The 21,165-nt window shown below is 39.5% G+C and overlaps 1 protein-coding gene across 1 annotated transcript in view; it reads right to left on the bottom strand.

Annotated features, from left to right (window-relative positions):
* The window catches only part of FAT4 (FAT atypical cadherin 4), a 203,997-nt gene extending 187,553 nt beyond the window's left edge, over positions 1–16,444 (bottom strand). The window contains exons 1-2 of the mRNA XM_056803836.1: positions 16,365–16,444; positions 13,011–13,199 (exon numbers count right to left, since the gene is read on the bottom strand). Of these exons, the coding sequence (XP_056659814.1) occupies positions 13,011–13,199; positions 16,365–16,444 (269 nt within the window). The remainder of the gene's footprint in view (positions 1–13,010; positions 13,200–16,364) is intronic.
* Positions 16,445–21,165: the final 4,721 nt, after the last annotated feature.

The following is a 21,165-nucleotide window of genomic DNA, read 5'->3' as shown; positions in this document are numbered from 1 at the left end:
TTGACATCATGGGAATGAAGGCTCCCTCTGCTACTGTAGACCACAAATCATCCTAGCCTTCCCACCCATCTTCAATAAATTTTCCACAAAAAATCTACTTAATCTGCTGATATTGCTTTGTTTGGCATGGGAGCTATTCATCTCTTATGTCTCATTCTCATTAGAATACTAGCCCATATCCTTTGCCAGGTATGTATATATCCTTGTTGGGTATGACTTCTATAATGCACCACATATCCTCACAAGATCCTTTTGGTGACACCATGAAGGAAATCATGCCGAGTTGACTTTTGTAGCATTTGCATGATGTGCAACCCACTTTCCCTTGGAATTTTTTAGTGTAGTTGCCCTACTAAAATAAGAGATCCACCTACATATCAACTTCTTCTGCCCCAAAGCTCTATTGCTTTCCATTGTCTGAAAAAGACTAACATGCCCTAGGATCAATACCAGTAATGCCTTCTATGATATGATGAGTAGTGAGTGGGAAATTCTCTGAAGCGATGTGTTCCGTCTCATACTGTTAACAAGTAACCACTCAATTCTACAGTACCAATCTCAATCTGTCTGCAGAATTAATAAAAGCACATAGCACTTTTTAAAGGGTTTCTTTGAAAGGTTTTGCATCAGCATTTATTCTCCCCAGTTTACTAGTTTTGACAAGTATTCATTAGGCACTTTGTGTCAGGTATTGTGTTAGTAATATCATAGTATGAACAAAGCAGTCCCTATACTAAAGGAATATCCTTTCTCATTAAAAGCAAAACAAGTCTTATAAAAAGTCAATAACTTTTTTTACTAGTAGAAAATTTTAAAAATTTATGAGAATCACAAATTTAACAGATACATGAAAGAAGTGTCCCAGACCGCGAATCCTAGGAGACGTACAAGTCAAAACAACTCTAAAGTTTCATCTCTCATATCAACAAATTAACAAAAGAAAGGAAGAATTCATTTGAGTGGGAGCATAGAAAAGATGGATCCTAATATAATACTGAAAGGCCAAGCTATTTTTAAAAGTCATTTAGAATTATCAAAACAAAGTGACTAAAATGGCCAAACCTTTTGATCTAATGATCCTACTGTTGGCTATTGGATTCAGAGAAAGGCAGACTTCAAATGCATCCAAGTATTTATAGCAGCATTTTTCAGAGCAGGAAAGAAAATTTTAAAGTAGGAAGAAAGAAAACATCCATGAAATATAATTGTGATAGATTATTATTGCATCATCAGAAATGGTGAATATGAAGAATACAGAGAAGTATTAAGAGGATTGCAAGTGATACAAAGTGAAATAAGATTAAGTAGAAAAATAATATACAGCCTGAATATACTTTAAAAGTAGAGAACAGCTAAGCATAAAGGGAAGTTATTCCTATATAATGATAATGATCAAACAGCCTTAGATAAGCTTTTTTCCTCCATTCTCTGAAGAGGTGGCAGTCTATGGGTGTAGAAAACAGAGTGTAGTGTCAGAATGGGCTAACATAATAATTTTGCTAGATTTGTTTTCTCTCTTTTTAAAATTAATTGTTATAAGAACTAGCCTTCTGGGGAGGGGAAGAGAAGTCTATATTTGGAAATGAAATTGATGTTAAAAACTACATATATGTATATGTATATGTAGTATATTGTATAGATGTATAAAGGCATTTTCACAGATACAAATATCCATGAAAATCCTTATATGACATCACAATTTGAGAAAACGAATTCTCATTTTAGTAGAAATTACTTCCCCCCTTCCCCTGGAAGACTTCTAATTGTCTCATCCAATAAAACTATTATAGACCACTGAAAGCAGTAAAAAATTAGTAAATATTTATCAGTGTATAGACTAAAAGTCACTAATTGTAATTAATATACAAGTAATCGACCAGGTTGGGGAGGGAAGGTGGAAGAGAAGGATGGGAACAATTGGATGTAACAGAATGAATCAAATAATTATTTTTGTATATCAAGCATCTGTGTATAGACCCATTCCCCTCTGCCATAGCTCATGACCCCTGCACAGCCCCGCAGAAGGTCTAGAAGAGCTGTTGTGGTTAGGAATCTCAACCACTACTGCCAACCTCAAATAACTAACGGCAAACAATCTATAAAATGAATATCCTTGAATTCATTTCCCCCATAGGCAGATGCTTCAAGCCAAACAGCGAAGTAGGACAAAGGAGTCTGTTGTGATTTTATCTGCAAAATTGTAGTTCAGTTGGCACGATTTTGCCCTAATGATTGCGACTTCATGGAGGAGTCAGAGGCTATGTCATTATCATAGAGCCTGAAAAAAAAGATGATGCAAAGGTTGCAATTACTCATGAATTCTGGATGAGGAGAGTCCAGTTAGAAAATTTGTGTTCTGGAGATTTAAATCCCATGTGGCTGACCCATACTGAAGATCATCTCTCTGTAGGAGACTAAGCGCAAGGTAGGCTTTGTTTTCACTACTGAGCTTCCCCTAAACTTATGGCTCAGTGCTTCCGGGAGTGTGGAGGTGACCCTATGCTCTTGAAGACCATTCCAGCTGAGAATAAGCCCAGGGATACAAGCCCACAAGTTTAATGGGTTTCAGGTAATGACCCATAGGCAAACCACCTCTGCTCAATTCAGGGGTGTGGTGCTCACAGATTGGGGACAAGGCAAAGAATGTGCCTGGGCTTAGCAACCCATGAAGACACTCGACTCTGCTCTGGGTTGGCAGTACCAGTTGGGACACTGATATAATCACTAGGCTTTGAAGCACTGATCCATGAATTACTGAGCTATTCTTTGTTGATCGGACTCCACAGTTGTAAATAATGATGAAACAGCATTTCAGCAGCACTGCTACAAAATATAAATGGTCAATAAATTATTAATTTCTGCTAGTTGTTCTCTATGACAATGAGTACTAGAGGAAGAGAATAATGCTGGGGTTTTTTTTCTACTCTATTTCTTATCTATCTTTTTTATTATCTATGAAAGTAACTTCTCCAAGACAAAATATGAATACAATTATGTGGTTTAATTATGTTCATTTTTTAAGTTTTTTTTTAATTCTATTTTAAACTGCCGTAGAGGTTTTCATCTCCATGTCAGACATGTAGTCAATTACTCTCATGTGTTTCCTTGGAATCTAGTTCCTAAATGCCATACCAATTTATACTATGAACTATATTCATTGTGTTCATGAGATCATTAAAAAAAAGGTTCTCTTCTATCTAGATGCTGAGTGTATGAACCTGGCTAAAGGCTAAAAGATGAATTATTCAATTCGGTTCAACCAATAGTCATTAAACACCTGGCATTGCCTGGACACTAGAGATATGAAGCCAAAAAAAGGTTTTGTTCTAAAGGACATGAAAGAAATCAGCATGATACAATGGGGAAAAGTCCTGGACTCATGATCAAAGTGGAGCTGAGTTCAAGTCCTAGTGTGACTTCAGGGAAATTACTTAAATTTCCTAGATCTGATTTTGCTCATGTGTAAATTCCATAAGTAACCCTTGTATACAGGGCGTCTCCTCCCTAAATCAGTGGTTCGGGTTTATACATTTAGAAGGCAAACATTTTAGTTTGCCTCAATCATGGTTAGATTTTCATTTGAAATCACTGGCTCAAGATCATGAAATTTTCATGTAATTGATTAATGTATTTTGTCTCAGATAAGAAATTTCAGGTTTGTGGTCTCAACACATTTAGTAATAAAAGAGAAAATGGGGGTAGTGCTTTTCTTCTGAGACACCAGGGGCACTGAGATGGCTCATTCATGATCATACAAAATATGTCAGAAGGAAGATTCGAGCTCAAATCTCCTTGATTTCAGGACTGGCTCTCTAGCTACTGGACCACATTTCCTCTTATGAGTTTCTAGATTTTAATATAAGTAAATGAAAAACAAGTTTGTCACCCAACTGGATCCTTGAAAAATAAAATGATCAAGCAATTTCCCAAGAAGAATCTGACCTCTATCTGTGGAAAATGTTCACAAATGCATTAGGATAGAGGATAAAGTGTTGGACTTGGAAGTTGAGGGGAACTTGAGTTCACATCCCATGCCCAACATTTACTTGCTATATAGCCATGTGTAAGTCACTCAGATTCTCTAATCTTATTTCCTAGCCTTCAAAATGAGTTGAAGTAATCTAGTTCCTTTCAGGATTGTTGTGAGATTTGAATGAACTATAATAGATCCGGTATTTCACATCTAAAGGAACTAGGTTCAAAATATGCCTGTGCCACTTAATAGCTGTGTGACCCTCCCGGGTGTAATTTTAAGAGCTGTGTACATTTTATAAACCTTAGAGCACTACCCAAATATAAGCTAGGATGCCATTCTGAGACTGATTCCATCAATATGATTTTAGTTGCCAAGAATATAAAGAAACACCATGCTCCGATATCAATGTTAATTTCTTGATTTTTTGATATTAGATATAAATAAACATGAGCAATATCACGGTAAAAAGAAAGTCCATGATGGATTGTGGATCTTGCTTGCCTCTCATAAACAGACTATATTTTGTAACAATTGAATACCATTTGGCCACACTGAGTCAGACAACACAACAAGAGCCAATTTTCTGGAAACCTGAAGAGGGAGCTTATTTGTTGCTTATTGAGACAGCCTTTAGAAGCAGGATTGTTAAGCACTCAAATCGTGCCTCAGACAACAGCTGGGTCACCTAACCATCCTTCCTGGGCCTCAGTTTCCTCGTCTCTAAAAGAAAGAGAGCTGGATTGGATGGTTTCTGAAGTCCCTTTCCAGATCTCTGAGTTTATGTATGATGATGGCATTTGAAAGTTCCTTTTCTCCGTCCATGTTATAGATGAGCAAGATGAAAGCAAGTGGGTAGAAAGTAAATTTCCCTTTCTAGGCATTTTTATTGGTTGGCCCCTATACCTGGAATTCTGTCCCTGTACATTTTTCCTCCCATGATTCCTTGTTTTCTTTCAAGGTCTAGCTAAATCTCACCTTCTTTGAGAAGCCCTCCCGGATACCCCTTCTTTCTTCAGTGATTAGCTCCAGTTCCCTTGTACATACATAATGTATTAGCAGTTTCCATATTACATACTGGGTTTGTTGGTTTGGTTGGGTTTTTGTTTTGCTTATCTTTGTATCCCCAGGGCTTAGCTCAATGCTTGGCACCTAGCAGGAAGGAAATAAGGGCATAATCATTTACCAGGTACTTTGGATGTGCTCAACAGGTCATAGTGGGAACTCCATAAATGCTCACTGACTTGACTTGACGTAAGCTCAAGGAGTAGGTTAAATTAACCTGGAGAGTAGGAAAAGTTTCCCTACTCCCTTTAAGTATATGATCAATGCTCACTTGCTTTCAGGTTTTTAAAAAATATTTTTCCGTGTTTATATGATTCATTTTCCTTCTTTCTCCTCTTCCCTCCCCACTTCCAGAGCCGACATCACTTGCTTTCAGTTTTAGCCTCTTTCTGTGTCCTCATTTGGGATTTTCTTGGCAAAGATACTAGAGGGGTTTACCATTTTCTTTTCCAGATAATTTTACAGATGAGGAAAATGAAGTAAAGAGGGTTAAGTGACTTGCCCAGGGTCACATAGTAAGCATCAGAAGCCACATTTAAACACACAAAGATGAATCTTCCTGATTTCCAGTGCAGTAATAGATATTCACTGTATCACCTAGCTGTGGAAGAAGAGAATAAACCAGAAGCCATTACAGATCCCTCAGAACTGGCAAAATCCTCTGGTCTTGACCCCAATATAGAGAAAACATTCAGTGGGGATCATAGAATCAGAGGAGGAAGGAAGCTGTATAGACACCTAGTTAAACCCCTTGATTTTACAGTTGGGATAACCGAGGACCAGGAAGGTGAAGAAACTGCCCTAAGCCACTCAGGTAGAATATAGAGGTGGAATTTGAACACTGTGCTCTGACCCCAGAAGTCATATTCTTTCCACTATACCTTCTGAAGGGAAACCGAATTACTTTCTGAGGAAATCCATTGCCTATAGACCTTATTTAAGCCCCCCAAATATCCACTTTTCCCCTCAGGGGATTGGTTCCCCCAGATCTAAGAATTATCACAGTAAAGCAAGCTGTAAATGCCACTGCCTGCTACTATGCTTAGTCCATCCACTCCCACCCTAGTTTGGGAGATATAGGGGAGTGGAGTGGGCAGAAGCAGACATGACTTCTTAGAGTGACCTAGCGACCTTTCAATTCTGTGTGCATGTCCAGGGAGTGGGGTGCATGGACAAATGTGCATCTCACTAAAGCACATGTGAAGAAAGCCAATCATGAAGATGATCTAACATGTCAGACCCCAGGAAACCTTGGAACCAGGACTAAGAAAACAGGCCAACCAATATAGTTTTATAAAGAAAGCACTTCCCTGGCCAGAAGATAATGTCATACTTGGGACACAACTATCTTTAAAAAACAAAACTCTTTTTTTATTGTTTATTATGAAGGATTCCTCTCTGTGTAGGGGACGACCTAGGTTCATAGATTGAGGACTAGAAGGAAACAAAGTGATCAGAATAGATTTAGAGCTAAAGAAGATCAATAAGTTTATGGGCTCCATACTCTTCACTTCAGTGATGACGTGAGAGGTTAAGTGATTTTCTGACTCACAAAGCTATTGAGTTAAGAAGTAGGATTTGAATTCAAGGCTTCCTGATTTCTTCCACTAAACCAGTAAATCTGCACCTAGTTCAACTCCTCACATGTTAGGAAACTGAGTCCCAGAGAGGCTAAAGGAAGGATAAATTCAGAAATGAGAGAGAGAAATATATATATATATATATATAAATATATATATATATATATATATAGAGAGAGAGAGAGAGAGAGAGAGAGAAAGAGAGAGAGAGATTGAGAGAGAGAGAGAGAGAGAGAGAGAGAGAGAGAGAGAGAGAGAATCTCAAGTTTCCAGGACTTTGCACATTGCCTGAAACACAATAGTTATTTAATAAAAACTTGACTTGACTAAGGGTACATTTGTATATAGATTCAAGCAAAACAAAAATCAGCGTAAGTGTATTTGTTAGTTCAGACATTCCAAATCTGTATTCTACTCCTAATTAGTGTACAGAACTGAGTATTCAAGCATACTTTAATCCGAAAGTTGTTTTTCCCCCCAAAGTAACCTCAAATCAAATACACACACACACACACACACACACACACACACACACACACACACACACATATATATATATAAAGCTCAATATAACTCATGGACCCCAAATGGAGGCTAATTAAGTAAAATCACAGTATAATCTAGAGGCTGAAAAACCAAGACTGATTTGGGCTGAACAAATCAGATGTGACTCAGAGATCTCATTCCAGCCCACTGGGATCTGGCTAAGATGACGTGCCAAACGGTCTCAACAAGTATCCTCATCCCAAAACCTCAGTTCCCATCCCAGGCCCTCACATCCAATAAGAGTCAGGATGCCAGCAGCCCATCATTCCAATGGTCAGAGTGGGATGTATGATGAACCACCATGGATCAAGGGTCAGACATTCCTCTTCCAAAATCACGGTCTACATAACCAAGAAAGATGAATAGACACCACAGTCATCTTTGTGCTTGGTCTCTGTCCTCAGAAAGATTAAATGGCCCACTGGGGAGTTTGAGGACAGAGAACTTTCAAGGAAATCAGCAGGAGCTCTGTAAGCTCACTGGGTTTCCCAATGGATGACAGCCAGTACCCATTTCTGCAAACTTGTAAGAATCCAAGCCTTCCTGGAGGCCAGCGCTGTGGACAAAGGTGCTTCTCTAAAGCCTGTTATAGATAGGAACATTCAGGCTGAATGAGAAACACAGTAAACAAAAGCAAAAATTACTAGCTCGAAACATTGCCTATACAACACACACTTCCTTCCTCGCCTTTCAGACTGCACAAAGACCAAACTGGATCCATTCTGTTCATACAAGAAACTCGGTCATTGAGCTGGAGGGGGAAAAAGAAATATATATGCAACATAAGTAACAGGATTTTTGAAGGGTCATCTAAGTAAATGAGGCCACCGCTCTGTACTCAGAAAAGAGAGGTACAAACAGAAAAGAGCCAGATCAGTTCCTCTCCTGCTTTCTTGCCATCTTTAAATTGATTTTTCATGTGGGGTGAGGGGTGGTGGAGAAGTTTCAAACCTTGGGGACCAAAACAAAAGGAAGGAAAGGAACAGAAGGGTTAGAGCCACACATACAAGAAACTAATTTACTTCCAAATGTCATCTTGTTTTTAAAATATTAATTGCCAGAATGAAGATTTATTTGTCTCCTTTGTACTACTGAGGGAAGCAGGTAGAGTGGAAAGGGGGAGGGGGAATAAAAACAAAGCAAAACAAAAAGATGGTCTTGGGACTTAGTCATCATTTCAGAAAATGCGCATTATTGAGGAAGCAACATCACCAGAGTCTTAGGTGAAACACTGGCTGACAAGAGCATTTCAGTGGACCTTACATTTTCATGTTGTAATGTTGTTGTGGTTATGTTTGTTGGCTTTTTCAAATAGTAACGACCACAATTTTTTCTCCCAGCTCCTCATTTACTCATTTTAAAATCAGAAATATTGTAATTTTTTATGATTGTCTAAAAATTCTTTTTCACTGCTTTTTGGAATAATTTACCTATGAAACTTAAATAACAATGTTCAGTGTTTCTTTGGATATGTTTCATTAAGCACAGAAAACGTTAGGAAATGAATAGCTTTCTACATGAAAATATTACATATATTTCAGTAAGATGAAATGATTGACATTCGTAAAAGTAGAACAGTCAGTATTTGTGAAATATGACGTGTACCATATATGCCCAATATTACTCATATTGATTTACTCAAAAGGACTACCAGTACTAACTATCATCTATCATGTCTGAATTAGGAGACACAGTGCACTCTCCATGCAGCACCATATTCGGTCTGTCCTTGGCTCCCAAGGTAATTAAGTTAGAGGCTCAGACCTCTTACTGTTTAAGCTCTTGGTGACCTCATTCTTATTTTCCATTATAGTGCTCTGGGAACACTAATTATTCAAAATATAATATAAGGATCACAAGAAGAAGAACATGGATTTGTAAAGTACTTTCCCTATGTCTTTTCAAGATAGCCTTATCTCCAAGGTAAGGAAACTGAGGCTCAATGACTGTAAGTTACTGCAACATAGTAGACACTTTAAAAAATTCCCATTGACCTGGCTCTCAATCCACTAGGTGCCCCAATTCTATATTTTTTTCACATTTGGCCAGATTGAAAGGGGAATTCTTAGATTAGGAAGTAATGAAAGAAGGAATAATTGATTTGGGGAAGATATTTCTCCAAGAATGCATGTTACTAACATAATTATTGTTCTGCTAAAGTAGATTTTTTTAAAGCCCTAGTCTACCTAATGAAAAAGAAATAAATGCCTGTGGACTGAATGACTAACTCATAGCTTGTAAGAGTGTGAGAAGGAATTTAATCTATGCCTCCTGAATTCTAAGTCTAGCTTTTACATACCACATCATGCTTCCAAGTCAATATCAATGACCTAAAATATAACATTATGTCTTCATTCTGTTAGCACGTCCTCTTTACAGCTGCAAAGGGCATCCTCCAACTGTATTGTGGGTGGTAAGATGATCAGGCCTTCAATGGTATGAGGTCTACTTACAGAAGTTAAGCAAACCAACTTTGAACTTTCATTTTTCTGCCTGGAGGAGATTTTCCTTCTATCCTCAATGTCACCTCCTCTGAATCATTTTGTTGTTGTTGTTGTTATCTTATGACACAGTTGAGTTCAGGTTTCTAGTACTTTCTACAGCATTCTGAGTATATCATTACCTATAGGTGCTTTTAATTTTGTTCATGGAAAGAAGTTGCTAGCCATTGGGGAGATCAGCAGCAGCCTCACTTAGAAGCACATCTGTTTGTCTGTCTGTCTGTCTGTCTGTCTGTCAGTCTAACTATCTAGCTGGCTACAATTCAGGTCTATTGATACAAGTCATCTTACCATTCTGACTGGCAAGATAAGACCAAGGATAAATGGATTCAAAATGGAGAGACTCTTTGTATATACTCACTGGTCAGAGGACATAAAATTAGGGTAAGTGTTATATATGATACAGAATTCTGAGACTGGAAGACCTGGTTTCAAATATAGACTGTAAAATGCATTAGCACTATAACTATTAGTCACTTAATCTTTCTGTGCCTTAGTTTCCACATCTCTAATAGGGAATAATCACTTCTGTGACGTGGGTTATTATAAAGTTCAAAAATGATGATATACATGCAAACTTTATCACAACATTCAACTGGTAGAAGGAGGATGGGATCACAAATTTGATTTGAAAAGACAGTTCTCATTTTGCAGATGAGGAAACTGAGACTCTGAGAGGCTAAGTGACTTGCTCAGAATCATACGGCTGATAAATACCTGAGGGAGTGACCATCTTATGCTTTTTCAGTGACAAATTCTATATCCACAATGTGCACGTCTGCATGAAATGTACTTATTAATAATCACAGGCACTTTGGTAGTCCTTTTAAGTCTACAAAATACCAGACGTTCATCGTCTAATTTGGATCTCACAACAACCTTTGGAACTTGATCCTATGAATTTTGCACACCCCACCCCCATTGTATGAATGAGCAATGGAGATTTAGAGCGATTTTTGCTTGCTGTTGGTTATGCAGCTAGTAAATATTTGATGTGGGATTTTAATCCCATTCATTGTACAGCACTGCCTCTCTGAACAATCACTAGAATGTCAGTCTTGTCCTACCTTAGGGAGGCAGGCATGGGCTTAGGCAGCTCTGTGCCAAAGAGGCCAGAGCATAGCAAATTAACCATATAGGCAAAAGGCTAGAACAGCGAAATTAAACATCAACTGATTTTTACCTCAGACAGAAGTAGCCAATAAATGAGGATTGGAAAAATTGCTTTATATTTTAAATGGAAGCCATCCCAATTCTCCTGACCTGTGGAAAACATCCTTACACAAATAGATGACATTCATGGAGAGATATCAGGCTACCAGATTATACCTTACTGGATGTGAAAATATGTTCCATTTGTGGGAAATTTTGAAGTCTCCAAAAGGAGAAAATCAGCCTAGATATGTTTCAATGTATTATTCAATCATCCAATCAGTTTGCGTGTGCTTCTTAATTCAGAAATCCTATTTTAAAAAGTCAAGATAAAGGCTTTTCTCACCACCCTGGGCTTTGATCTTTTTTCAGTTATTTCAATGGGAAGAATGACCATAAATCTGCCATTTCATCTTTCCCTTTTCACAACTGCACTACTTTTGGAAATACCTCACTTCTGTATACTTGCTAGAAGTAAAACCTACTTTCAATCAGCAGAACATATTTGCTATTACTTGACTATTTGTATAAATAGAAATTGTCCCATGAATATATATAGGAGTGTTTTGTTTTGTTTTTCCTCAATGAGAGGTAACCGGGCTTCAGAATGGTTAGGGCATTGGACTTGAGGTCAAGAAGACCTGAATTCTAATCCAGTCTCAGACATGTATTGGCTTTGTGTGCTGGGATAAAGTCACTTTACCTTTCTTACCCTTAGTATTCCCCATCAATAAAATAGGAGCAATAATGGTTCTTACCTCATAAAAGTTGTTAGAAATAAAGATAAGATCTGTGTATTCAGTGGCTTTTGCAACTCCTCAATGAGAAAATTTCCCTCTACGGATATATAGTTTATTATTAAATCTGCAACTTAGAGCTTTAGAGAGCTGCCCAGAGCCCTGAGAGGTTAAATGAGGTGCACAAAAGACCATGGGCAGTATGGATAAGAGGCACACCTTGAATCCAGGTCCCCTTTGCTTCCTGGAAAGATCTCTATCCATTATCCAATGCTACCTTTTTAGAGATTTGTTTGTTTGTTTGTTTGTTTCTTTGGTTGGTTAGTTGGGTTTTTTTGAGGAGTAAATGAAAAAAACATGTGCAAATTGCTTAGGAAATCTTAAGCACAAATATAAATATTAAGAAGGACAATAAAAGCTGGGATTGTGCAGTGTTTTCAGGCTGACAAAGGAATTCTTTTGTAACCTCATTTGAGCCTCAGGTATGTTCTGTTATTTATCCCATTTTTCAGATGAGCTGACTAAGACTCCTAGAGCTTAAGTGGCTCACCCACAAAGATGTGGCTGAGTCAAGATTCAAACTCAAGTCTCCCGAACACAAAATCCAGCACTATTCACTAAGCTTCCTAGCTTCACCAAGGAGACGGGCTTTCAAGTGACTTTCCTGTGAATTATATTCCTTGGAGAAATAGACAGACAGACCCACATAGACACAAAGACAGAGAGAGCAAGGAAAGAACCAGAGAAACTGCACAGGAGAAATAGAGATAGAGACAAAGGCAGGGAGAAATACAAACACATACGTAAACAAACCAAGGGATATACATTTGCATGTATACAGGCATACATACATGCATACACATATAGATGGATATGTCAAAAGGAATTCTTTATTTCACTGGATACACACAGACCTGAGGAGATCCTTAGGTAGATATACATCAAAAAGCTGCTTACCTACAAAGGCATATATGTGTACTTAATAAAGTCCCTACTGTACGCAGACTAAGTGCAGGAGGAGATAGAAAGGTGAGATGGAGCTCGGAGTTCAGTAGACGGACGGTACGGCCAAAAGCAATTCTAGAACAGGCTTGGACTCCACTGGAGACTGACGGAACAAAATGCTTGGGAGTTCACAGCACCTGAACCTGACTATTTATTAGCTTGTTTTCCCACGTGAATCAGAATAATTGAGGACATAAGAAAGTCCCCAAATGGCTGAAACTATGACTTCCGAAAGAGAGCCCGAAAGAATCTCACACGAGAGGAATAAAACCATTTGCTTAGTGAGAAACAAACCTGAATTTCAAGTGTTTCTGTAAGGCCCATGGAGACCACTGGGGCAGCCTCTCTTGTGACACTGGTGGACCGCTTTTGTTCTCATTGATTTCCTTTCAATGAGGGGAAATGCTTTCACACACGAGTCACTTAATTATAACTTAAATATTTCTCCTACCAGTCTTCATCCTCATTCAGCCGAAGGGGGAGCATTTTCACGAAGCCCCAAAGAGGGCTAGCCAGTGAGCGCTGGGACACAAGGCTCACTGTTTCCATTCCATTCAGAGCTTTGTTGTAAATTTCCCCTTGTTTTTTCTCAACAAACCATGGCACGATGCTGCTGCCGGCTCCCCTCCCCAGACCACAGCTGTCAAAACTGGGGTGTTTAGTCACTGAATATGCGAGCAGGCCAAAGTCAGCCTTCCCATGAAATCAAGTCAATGGGCAGCCTCTGCAGTGTCTTGTGAACCAAAGAAGGGCTGTAATTTTTCATCCCTTCCATTCTCACGTGTTGTCAATGTTCGCTCGGGGCAGAGTCCAATACAAAACACATTAATTCCTCCAATGCGAGTTCCCCATGAATGATTTAATTATCACTAATTAGACATACTCCCCCTTTGAAAATAATAAAGAATTCAGGCAATCCTAGAAAGTTTCGCACCCAAAAGTATGGGATCTGCCTTAGTAGCTAATCAGGTGGAAGGGGAGAAGGTCTATTTATTCCCTTCCCTGCCTCCTCCAGAAGGCTACAGAAAAGTTAAAGGCTTTCTCCATCTTTCCTGGAAGGCTCAGGATCTGGATTAGCTCCTTCCCTTCTCAGCTCCCCCTGCTGCCCCCGAAAGAAGAAAATCTGGCAGTGGGCTGTTCAGCTTTCTCCCAAATCCCAAAGAAGTCAAGTCCCCAGAAAAACAGACTGACTCTTCCAAGATTTGCATTTAAAAGATTGCCTCTAGGCCTCAAAGCCCTGGCTTCCCTGTGACCATAGAAACATCCCAAACGGTTAGAAACCTTAGAAAATTCAGTCTACTGGACTTCAAACAACTTGATTAAAGTGTCACTAATCAGTGCCCAAAGACACAGGGTCTCAGTGCTCAGAGCACCAGTGAATAACTCTCCGATGTCCAATGGCCTCCCGGGAGCATGAGTGTGGAAAAGAAAAAAGAATCCTTGTCCATGGCAAGTGAAATAAGAGAACCTTCGCTGCCCTCTCTAAAAGATTAATCCGATGCCGATAACAAAGGCCCGGCAGAACTATGACTTGAAATATAAGAGGGTGAGGCTGATTCACTGGGAGGAAAGCAGCCATCCCCGCTTCGCCGATCAAGCCGGCATATGCCCAGACAGCAAGTCTATGTAGTAGTTTCGGGTTTGGAAAAGTATCTTACATCTGCCGTCTCATTCGCAACTTGCATCAATCCTGACCAGTGGATGCTATGAATGTCGTCTATTATCCCCATGTTATAGATGGGCAAACTGAGGTCCCAGAAAGGGAAGGCGATTCTCCTATACTTAAATGCCCAGTAAATGACTCCAAGTCTGACTTCTGTGCACATTGTCTCTAAGATAAATAAAAGGAACTCCAAAGTGGGCAATTGTTATGTGAAAACCCTTTAAAAAGCATAATATGAATTTGTAGAAAGAAAAATGGAAGTGTAGTCCAGAGTGTTGGGTTCAAATTCGAAGTCAGTCGGTAATTATCTGTGTGATTTGGGTTGGGAGAGGGTCACTTCGTAGTCCAGCTCTAAATTCGTGACCTTACACAAGCATGATTTGACAGGAGAAGCCCCTGAAGACGCTGTAAATGTTAGATTTATGCTCCGAGTTTCTGGAATGAGAACCATGACATGCCCAACTTTAGCAACAGAAGGGAAAACTGTCAAATGGTGTCTTTTATATTCCTATCTAGCCACCTGCCTAAGCCAGAGGCAAGAAATAGCATTCAAACATCCAGTGCATTGTAGAAGTCAGCCCTCCCTTCATGTAACTGTGTAACTAGGAAAAAATATGAAATAAAATAGACACAGGGCTTTAAAGATTTTAGAGCACTTAACGATTTAATTTGAACTCCACTTTTTAAAGTAGATGTTCTGGGCTTTGGAGTCAGGAAGACACATAAATAGAAAGCAAGGTCTATTTTGGATAAGGAGGAAATGATTAACAGAGGGAAAGCATTACAATTAAGAGGTGCTGGTACTACTGTACACTGATCCAACGATTTTGGAGAGCCATCTGAAATGAGGCTCAGAGTTGTAAAAGTGTATATAACTTTGGCCCATCGATATCACTATTGGTTAATTTCCTAAGGTGATCAGGGGAAAAAGAAAACCGAGATGTTCTCAAGTATTGATCACAGCTATCTTTGTGGTGGCAAAGAACTGGACATGGAAAGGATGCCCATCAATTGGCAGAGGGGAAGGGCTAAACAAGTGGTAGCATATGACAAGAAATGGTGAGCAGCTTAATTTCAGAAAAAAACATGGAATTATGAAGAGTGAAATGAGCAGAACCAAATGATCAGCAACAGAAATAGTGTGAAGAATGACTTGTATATGTCCACCTCCAGAGAAAGAATCGATAACGAGGAATAAATGAGACATAGTTTTATATACAAATGATGCCTTCTTTAACGGATGGAAGCAGAGGAAGAGAGAGTTAATTAGGTATTGTAATATAACAAATAAATAGATTTGAATTTTTTTTTAAAGAAGGGTCTGGAAAGGCTTTCTGTAGTAGGTGGGATTTTAGTTGGAACTTAAAGGAAGTCAGAAAACTCAGGAGTCAGAGAAGAGAGAGCACGCCACACATGGGAAATAGCCAGAAAATCGTAGATTCAAAAAAGATGGTGGGTCTCATTCCTGAAGCCTTCATGAGGACAGTGTCCCTGGATTAGAGTACATATTGAGCAGTAAGGTGTAAGAATGGAAAGATAGGAGGGAACGAGGTTCAGAAGGGTTTGGAGTACAACACTGTTACCCCATGTGGCCACTGTCATAGGGGAGAAGGCCCTTCTGAAACAACTCTTGGGGAACTGAGAGACCATAGTTATGCCATTCCTCTGGCTGTTCTCATTTTAATGCCCCCTTCCTGAGGCAAAGGAGGCCTCAGGGGGAGACACAGAAATGGTGTGCAAATCCTTATGACAGAAGAGGAAAGGAGTGCATTTTTAAATCCTTGTTTTGAGCAGTAGCCAAAAGCATTCGCTTCCTTTCCTACTTGTTGGCTCCTATTTTGAGTTTGGCATTTATTTGTACGTTATACTTTTATGTTTTGTTCTATTTTGTGCTTCTTCCAAAATTTGGAGAATGGTTGTGAGCCCACTACACAGAGGGGACACAAAGCCATCCACAAGTAGCAAAATCAGCAAAAAGAAAGAAAGAAAGAAAGAGAGAAAGAAATCCTTCTTTTCTGCTGCTCACAAATCCCAGGCGTGCCCCACACTGCTCTCCTACAAGAAATATCACAATGCTTGCAACAAAGAGAACCAATGAAATCTTGCTTAGAGAAAAGCCCTTTGATTCTTAAGAGACTCTACCTCTCCAGCGGGAAATTCACAAAGGCTGGAGAGCCCCCTTTTGCATCAGCATCTAGCAGCTCCAACAGTCCTGAGCTCATGTTGGCAGGAGAAAAAAACTCTGGTTAACAATGATTCCTTCCTGCATCCCTGAAAGATTACTATGTATAACTGGGCAAATGCACTTGAGAGATGGAGGATCTGGATGGCGAGATTGTTTCAAGTACACTCTTCATAACTGGTGGTCAAGATGAAGACTCGCTGACAACAAGGATAAAGGATGGAAAAAGACAGAGGACGAACTCAGGCACCTATGGGCGCTAGAGACTAAGCTTCAGCCTTGTGCTAATCTACACTGAGCAGCTCCTAGGGTGGGGAGCTAAATACAAAGTCCTTTGTCTAAAATTAAACACTCCATAATCTCTAATCCACACGTTACCTTCAAAGACCAACACCCCTCACTACCCCCAGGATTTAGTCCAAAATCCTATTCTATTCCCAAACATTCACATTCAACTTATTCCTGCCTTCATTTACTATTTATGCATGCTGGTCAATTCCTTCTCCACCAACCAACACAAACAAGAATGTTAACGCTACAGTCAGAGATGTTGGTTCAAGTATTTCCTCTCTGAGACTTGAGGGCAAATTGGTTAACTTCCCTTGAGTTTTGTTTCTCCATCTGTAAAACGGGGAATTGGATTATGTGGCTTCTGGGGTCCTTTTCAACTTTAGATTTGTGATCCTAAGTCACTTAATCCTAGGTCTCAGTTTTCCCAAATATAGTAGGAGGGAAAACTCAATCCCTACAACTCTGAGTCACTTAGAGCTCTGGGCCTATAATGAATGCTATAACCAATTGAGCTGGTGTTTCAGTTCATTAAGACTAACGAGTTTAATAATTTAATCAACATACAAGTTTAACTGTCTCCTGATCATCAAAGAAAGACTGAGATGAAGAGAGATGGACAGAGAAACAGAGAAGGAAGGAAGGAAGGAAAGGAAAGGAAAGGAAAGGAAAGGAAAGGAAAGGAAAGGAAAGGAAAGGAAAGGAAAGGAAAGGAAAGGAAAGGAAAGGAAAGGAAAGGAAAGGAAAGGAAAGGAAAGGAAAGGAAAGGAAAGGAAAGGAAAGGAAAGGAAAGGAAAGGAAAGGAAAGGAAAGGAAAGGAAAGGAAAGGAAAGGAAAGGAAAGGAAAGGAAAGGAAAGGAAAGGAAAGGAAAGGAAAGGAAAGGAAAGGGAAGGGAAGGGAAGGGAAGGGAAGGGAAGGAAGGAAAGGGAAGGGAAGGGAAGGGAAGGGAAGGGAAGGGAAGGGAAGGGAAGGGAAGGGAAGGGAAGGGAAGGGAAGGGAAGGGAAGGGAAGGGAAGGGAAGGGAAGGGAAGGGAAGGAAAGGAAAGGAAAGGAAAGGGAAGGAAAGGAAAGGAAAGGAAAGGAAAGGAAAGGAAAGGAAAGGAAAGGAAAGGAAAGGAAAGGAAAGGAAAGGAAAGGAAAGGAAAGGAAAGGAAAGGAAAGGAAAGGAAAAAGGAAAGGAAAGGAAAGGAAAAAGGAAAGGGGAAGGGAGAGAGGAAAGAAAGGTGAAAAGAAAGAAAGAAAGAAAGAAGAAAGAAAGAAAGAAAGAAAGAAAGAAAGAAAGAAAGAAAGAAAGAAAGAAAGAAAGAAAGAAAGAAAGAAAGAAAGAAAGAAAGAAAGAAAGAAAGAAAGAAAGAAAGAAAGAAAGAAAGAAAGAAAGAAAGAAAGAAAGAAGAAAGAAAGAAAGAAAGGGAAAGGAAAACGAAAGAGGAGGAAGGGAGAAAGGAAGAAATCAAAGAAGCAAAGAAAGATGAGAAAAGGGAAAAGTCGGTAAGGTTTTTGAATGTGAGTCTCTTATTAATTCAAAATTAATAAGCAGTTAAAGGTTTCAATGAAATTTCAAACACTCTTAAAAATGGAGAAAGCCTCCAATGCAAAGCCTATATTGTGTTGTCAGTTTACCTTCATGGAAGGTATGCCAAAATGAGCAGTTCTCTATTTTTTTCCCTCAGAAACCATGAAAGGTGGTAAAAAAAGCCAAATGTAACATTAGAAAAGGAAAATGCTGGCTTCTGATTTGACAACCAATTTCTTTCTGAAGAGAATGATATAAGAATATCAGAGAGGTTGGCTGAAATGTGAACAAAACCAGATGAGGTTTTAAATTAAAGCCTTTAAGTTTTAGTCCAACAGAAATTATCTGTGACCTTCCAAGCTAACTGAGCCTTGGGTCTTGAGCCTGGGACAGAATAAAGCAGAGCTGAGTTCAAGTAGCAGGGTGAACTGCCATCAGACACCTCTCAGGGGGTAGGGGATGTCTGAAAAATATTTACAACTAGGAATCACAGAAGATGGATCAACAAAGAATATAGATGAGGGGTCTCAGCACAGCTTTCATCCTGGGATTCTTAATCTGAAGCCTTTTTAAATTTTTCTCTTCACATGGCCCTCAGAAGGGCTAGAAACTGAGCCCAGCTGGAGAACACCTGAGAAACATCAAAATGGCAGCACTCTTGGCATGAGCCATTGAGATGGAAATTACCATTAGAATGTGAACCCCAGTGTACACCCAGGACAGGCAGCCCTGGCAGAGGTCTCATCCCAGGGCAGAGCAGAATCAATTGGAATTCCTCTAGAGTTACTCCTTCCATTCGTTCACAAACTTTTAACAAATGGCTCCCCATTTCAAAATGGTTTTACGATCTCTAAATTATTACACAGGATTGGAGGATAACGGATTAAACTGAAATTCTTTTAAGGTCCCTTCTGTTATGGTTACTGTAGCTAAAGAGGGACTGTGACTTATTCCTAAAAAGATGAATAGGTCATTGTAGATGGTCCTTTGTGTATTATTTAAGAAGGGAGGGGGTCTAAACTTATGATTTCATCTGTTTAGAGAACTTTCTGTATCTCCACCTCCTCTACTACTGCAGAGTAGTAATGACTGTAATTTATCATCTTAGAGACTTTAGCTGGGGGTATTGAGAAATTAAGTCTTTTGCACCTTCTCTGCCACATGTGTCTGGGCACTGTAGGGTAAGATGAGCTGGCCGTGGCCACACAGCAGGCTGGACTTGAGATGCCTCTGAGAGAACCATCCTAACTGCAATGCCCAATCTCCTTTGCCCCACTTCCTTATTACTATTTTTTATGATGAATTGGAAAGAAGAGGCTGTGAGAATAGCAGGGCAGGAGACCTCCTTTTAAAATATTGCTGCCTGTGATTCACCTGAATTTCAAAACAACCCTGGGAGGAAGGGGCTCTCATGATCCCCATTTTATAGTAGAGGAAACTGAGTCAAACAGAGGATCAGTCACTGAAATATGCAGAAAATATCTCTGATTTCCTCAAAATAGAAAGTCACAACATGCCCCTGCTCTCCACTTGTTAGAGAGTTGGCTCAGACTCGGACAGTTAACATACTTGCCATAATCAGGTCTCCTGACTTCTCGCCTCAGTGCCCTATTTCCTCCCTGAGTCCTGCCTGTAAGCATCAAAGGATGTTTTTAAGTAGCCAATAATAGCCAAGCTAATGACCACCTAGGGTGCTCCAAAAGTTTTCCTAAAGTTTTAGATTATTGAAACTTAAGCTTAAACCCTGGCCAAGACTTTTCAAGCAAAGTTTCTGGTCCAAGAGCTTTCAGAAGCTTCTTTTCCGAAATGAGAAGAAGTGGACCAGTCATTTCCTTGGTTTGAAGAACTCTTAGGGGAGGAAACTCTACCAACGCAGCTCAGCACAAACTCTCGAAATTTAGAGATGTAGGATGTGTGGCGCATTTATCAATGCAAGACTGGAACTAAGGGTGAGCTGGAGTCAGCTCACGCAGGCTCTTTCTTAAGAGCCCATAGTTAAATGATTCGTGTAAGCATTTACACCTTGGAAATTGGCAAGCTGTCCAAATCAGAGCTTGGTTTACTTTTTTGTCCATACTTAAGAAAGGGATGGAAAAAACCCTAATCACACACATTAAAAAAATTTTAAACCCTTACATCCATCTTAGAATCAATACTGTGCATTTGTTCTAAGGCAGAAGAATGTAAGGGCTAAGCAATGGGGAGTAAGTGACTTGTCTGGAGTCACACAGCTGGGAAGTGTTTGAGGTCACATTTGAACCCAGGACCTCCCATCTCTGGGACTGACTCTCAATCCATTGAGCCACCTTGCTGCTCCCAGATTAAATTCTGACGTGTTTACAACATACACCCTTTCCCTGCTACCCCATCAAAAAAAAACAAAAACAAAAAACAAACCCTGGTTGTTAAACATTTGCTATCACATAATTGATAGAAACCCAGATCTTCCTAGCTTCAAGAACAGCTCTCTATCTATTGTACTATACTGCCTCTTCTTTTCAAAATGAAGAAATAAAAAAACAGCAACAACAACGCGTTTCCTCCATATTTCCTTTAGCTACACGGCCAATTCTATTTTTCACCATGTTTTCCTTTTCTCTCATTAGCTTCCATTGCTTTGAAGCAGCCCTAGACCCTAACGGCTACTTTCTCAGGTGAGAAAATTTTGACTTACAGATGAATGAATGAATGCCTCGGTTTCATAAAGGACCTTGAATCCTGCTCTTTCATACCACTAGTGGCAATCTAAATAAATAGGGGCTTTGGGGAGGGGTGACTTCTGAGAGGGGAGTAAGAGGAAATATGCAGGAAGCATCTGAAGAAAAGATTTATAATGCAGATTAAAATTTATTGCCTGAAGCAGGAAATCGAATCATGAAGGAAAGAGATAATCCGACCATCACTCAGTAATTCTGAGGACATTTTAAAAATTAAACGGAGCCAGACAAAACCTGGCAGG

This window comes from Monodelphis domestica, chromosome 6 (genome assembly GCF_027887165.1).
Source record: "Monodelphis domestica isolate mMonDom1 chromosome 6, mMonDom1.pri, whole genome shotgun sequence".
Lineage (NCBI taxonomy): Eukaryota > Metazoa > Chordata > Mammalia > Didelphimorphia > Didelphidae > Monodelphis > Monodelphis domestica.
The sequence above is the reverse complement of the archived record's forward strand: the minus strand, read 5'-3'. Positions and strand labels throughout refer to the sequence as shown.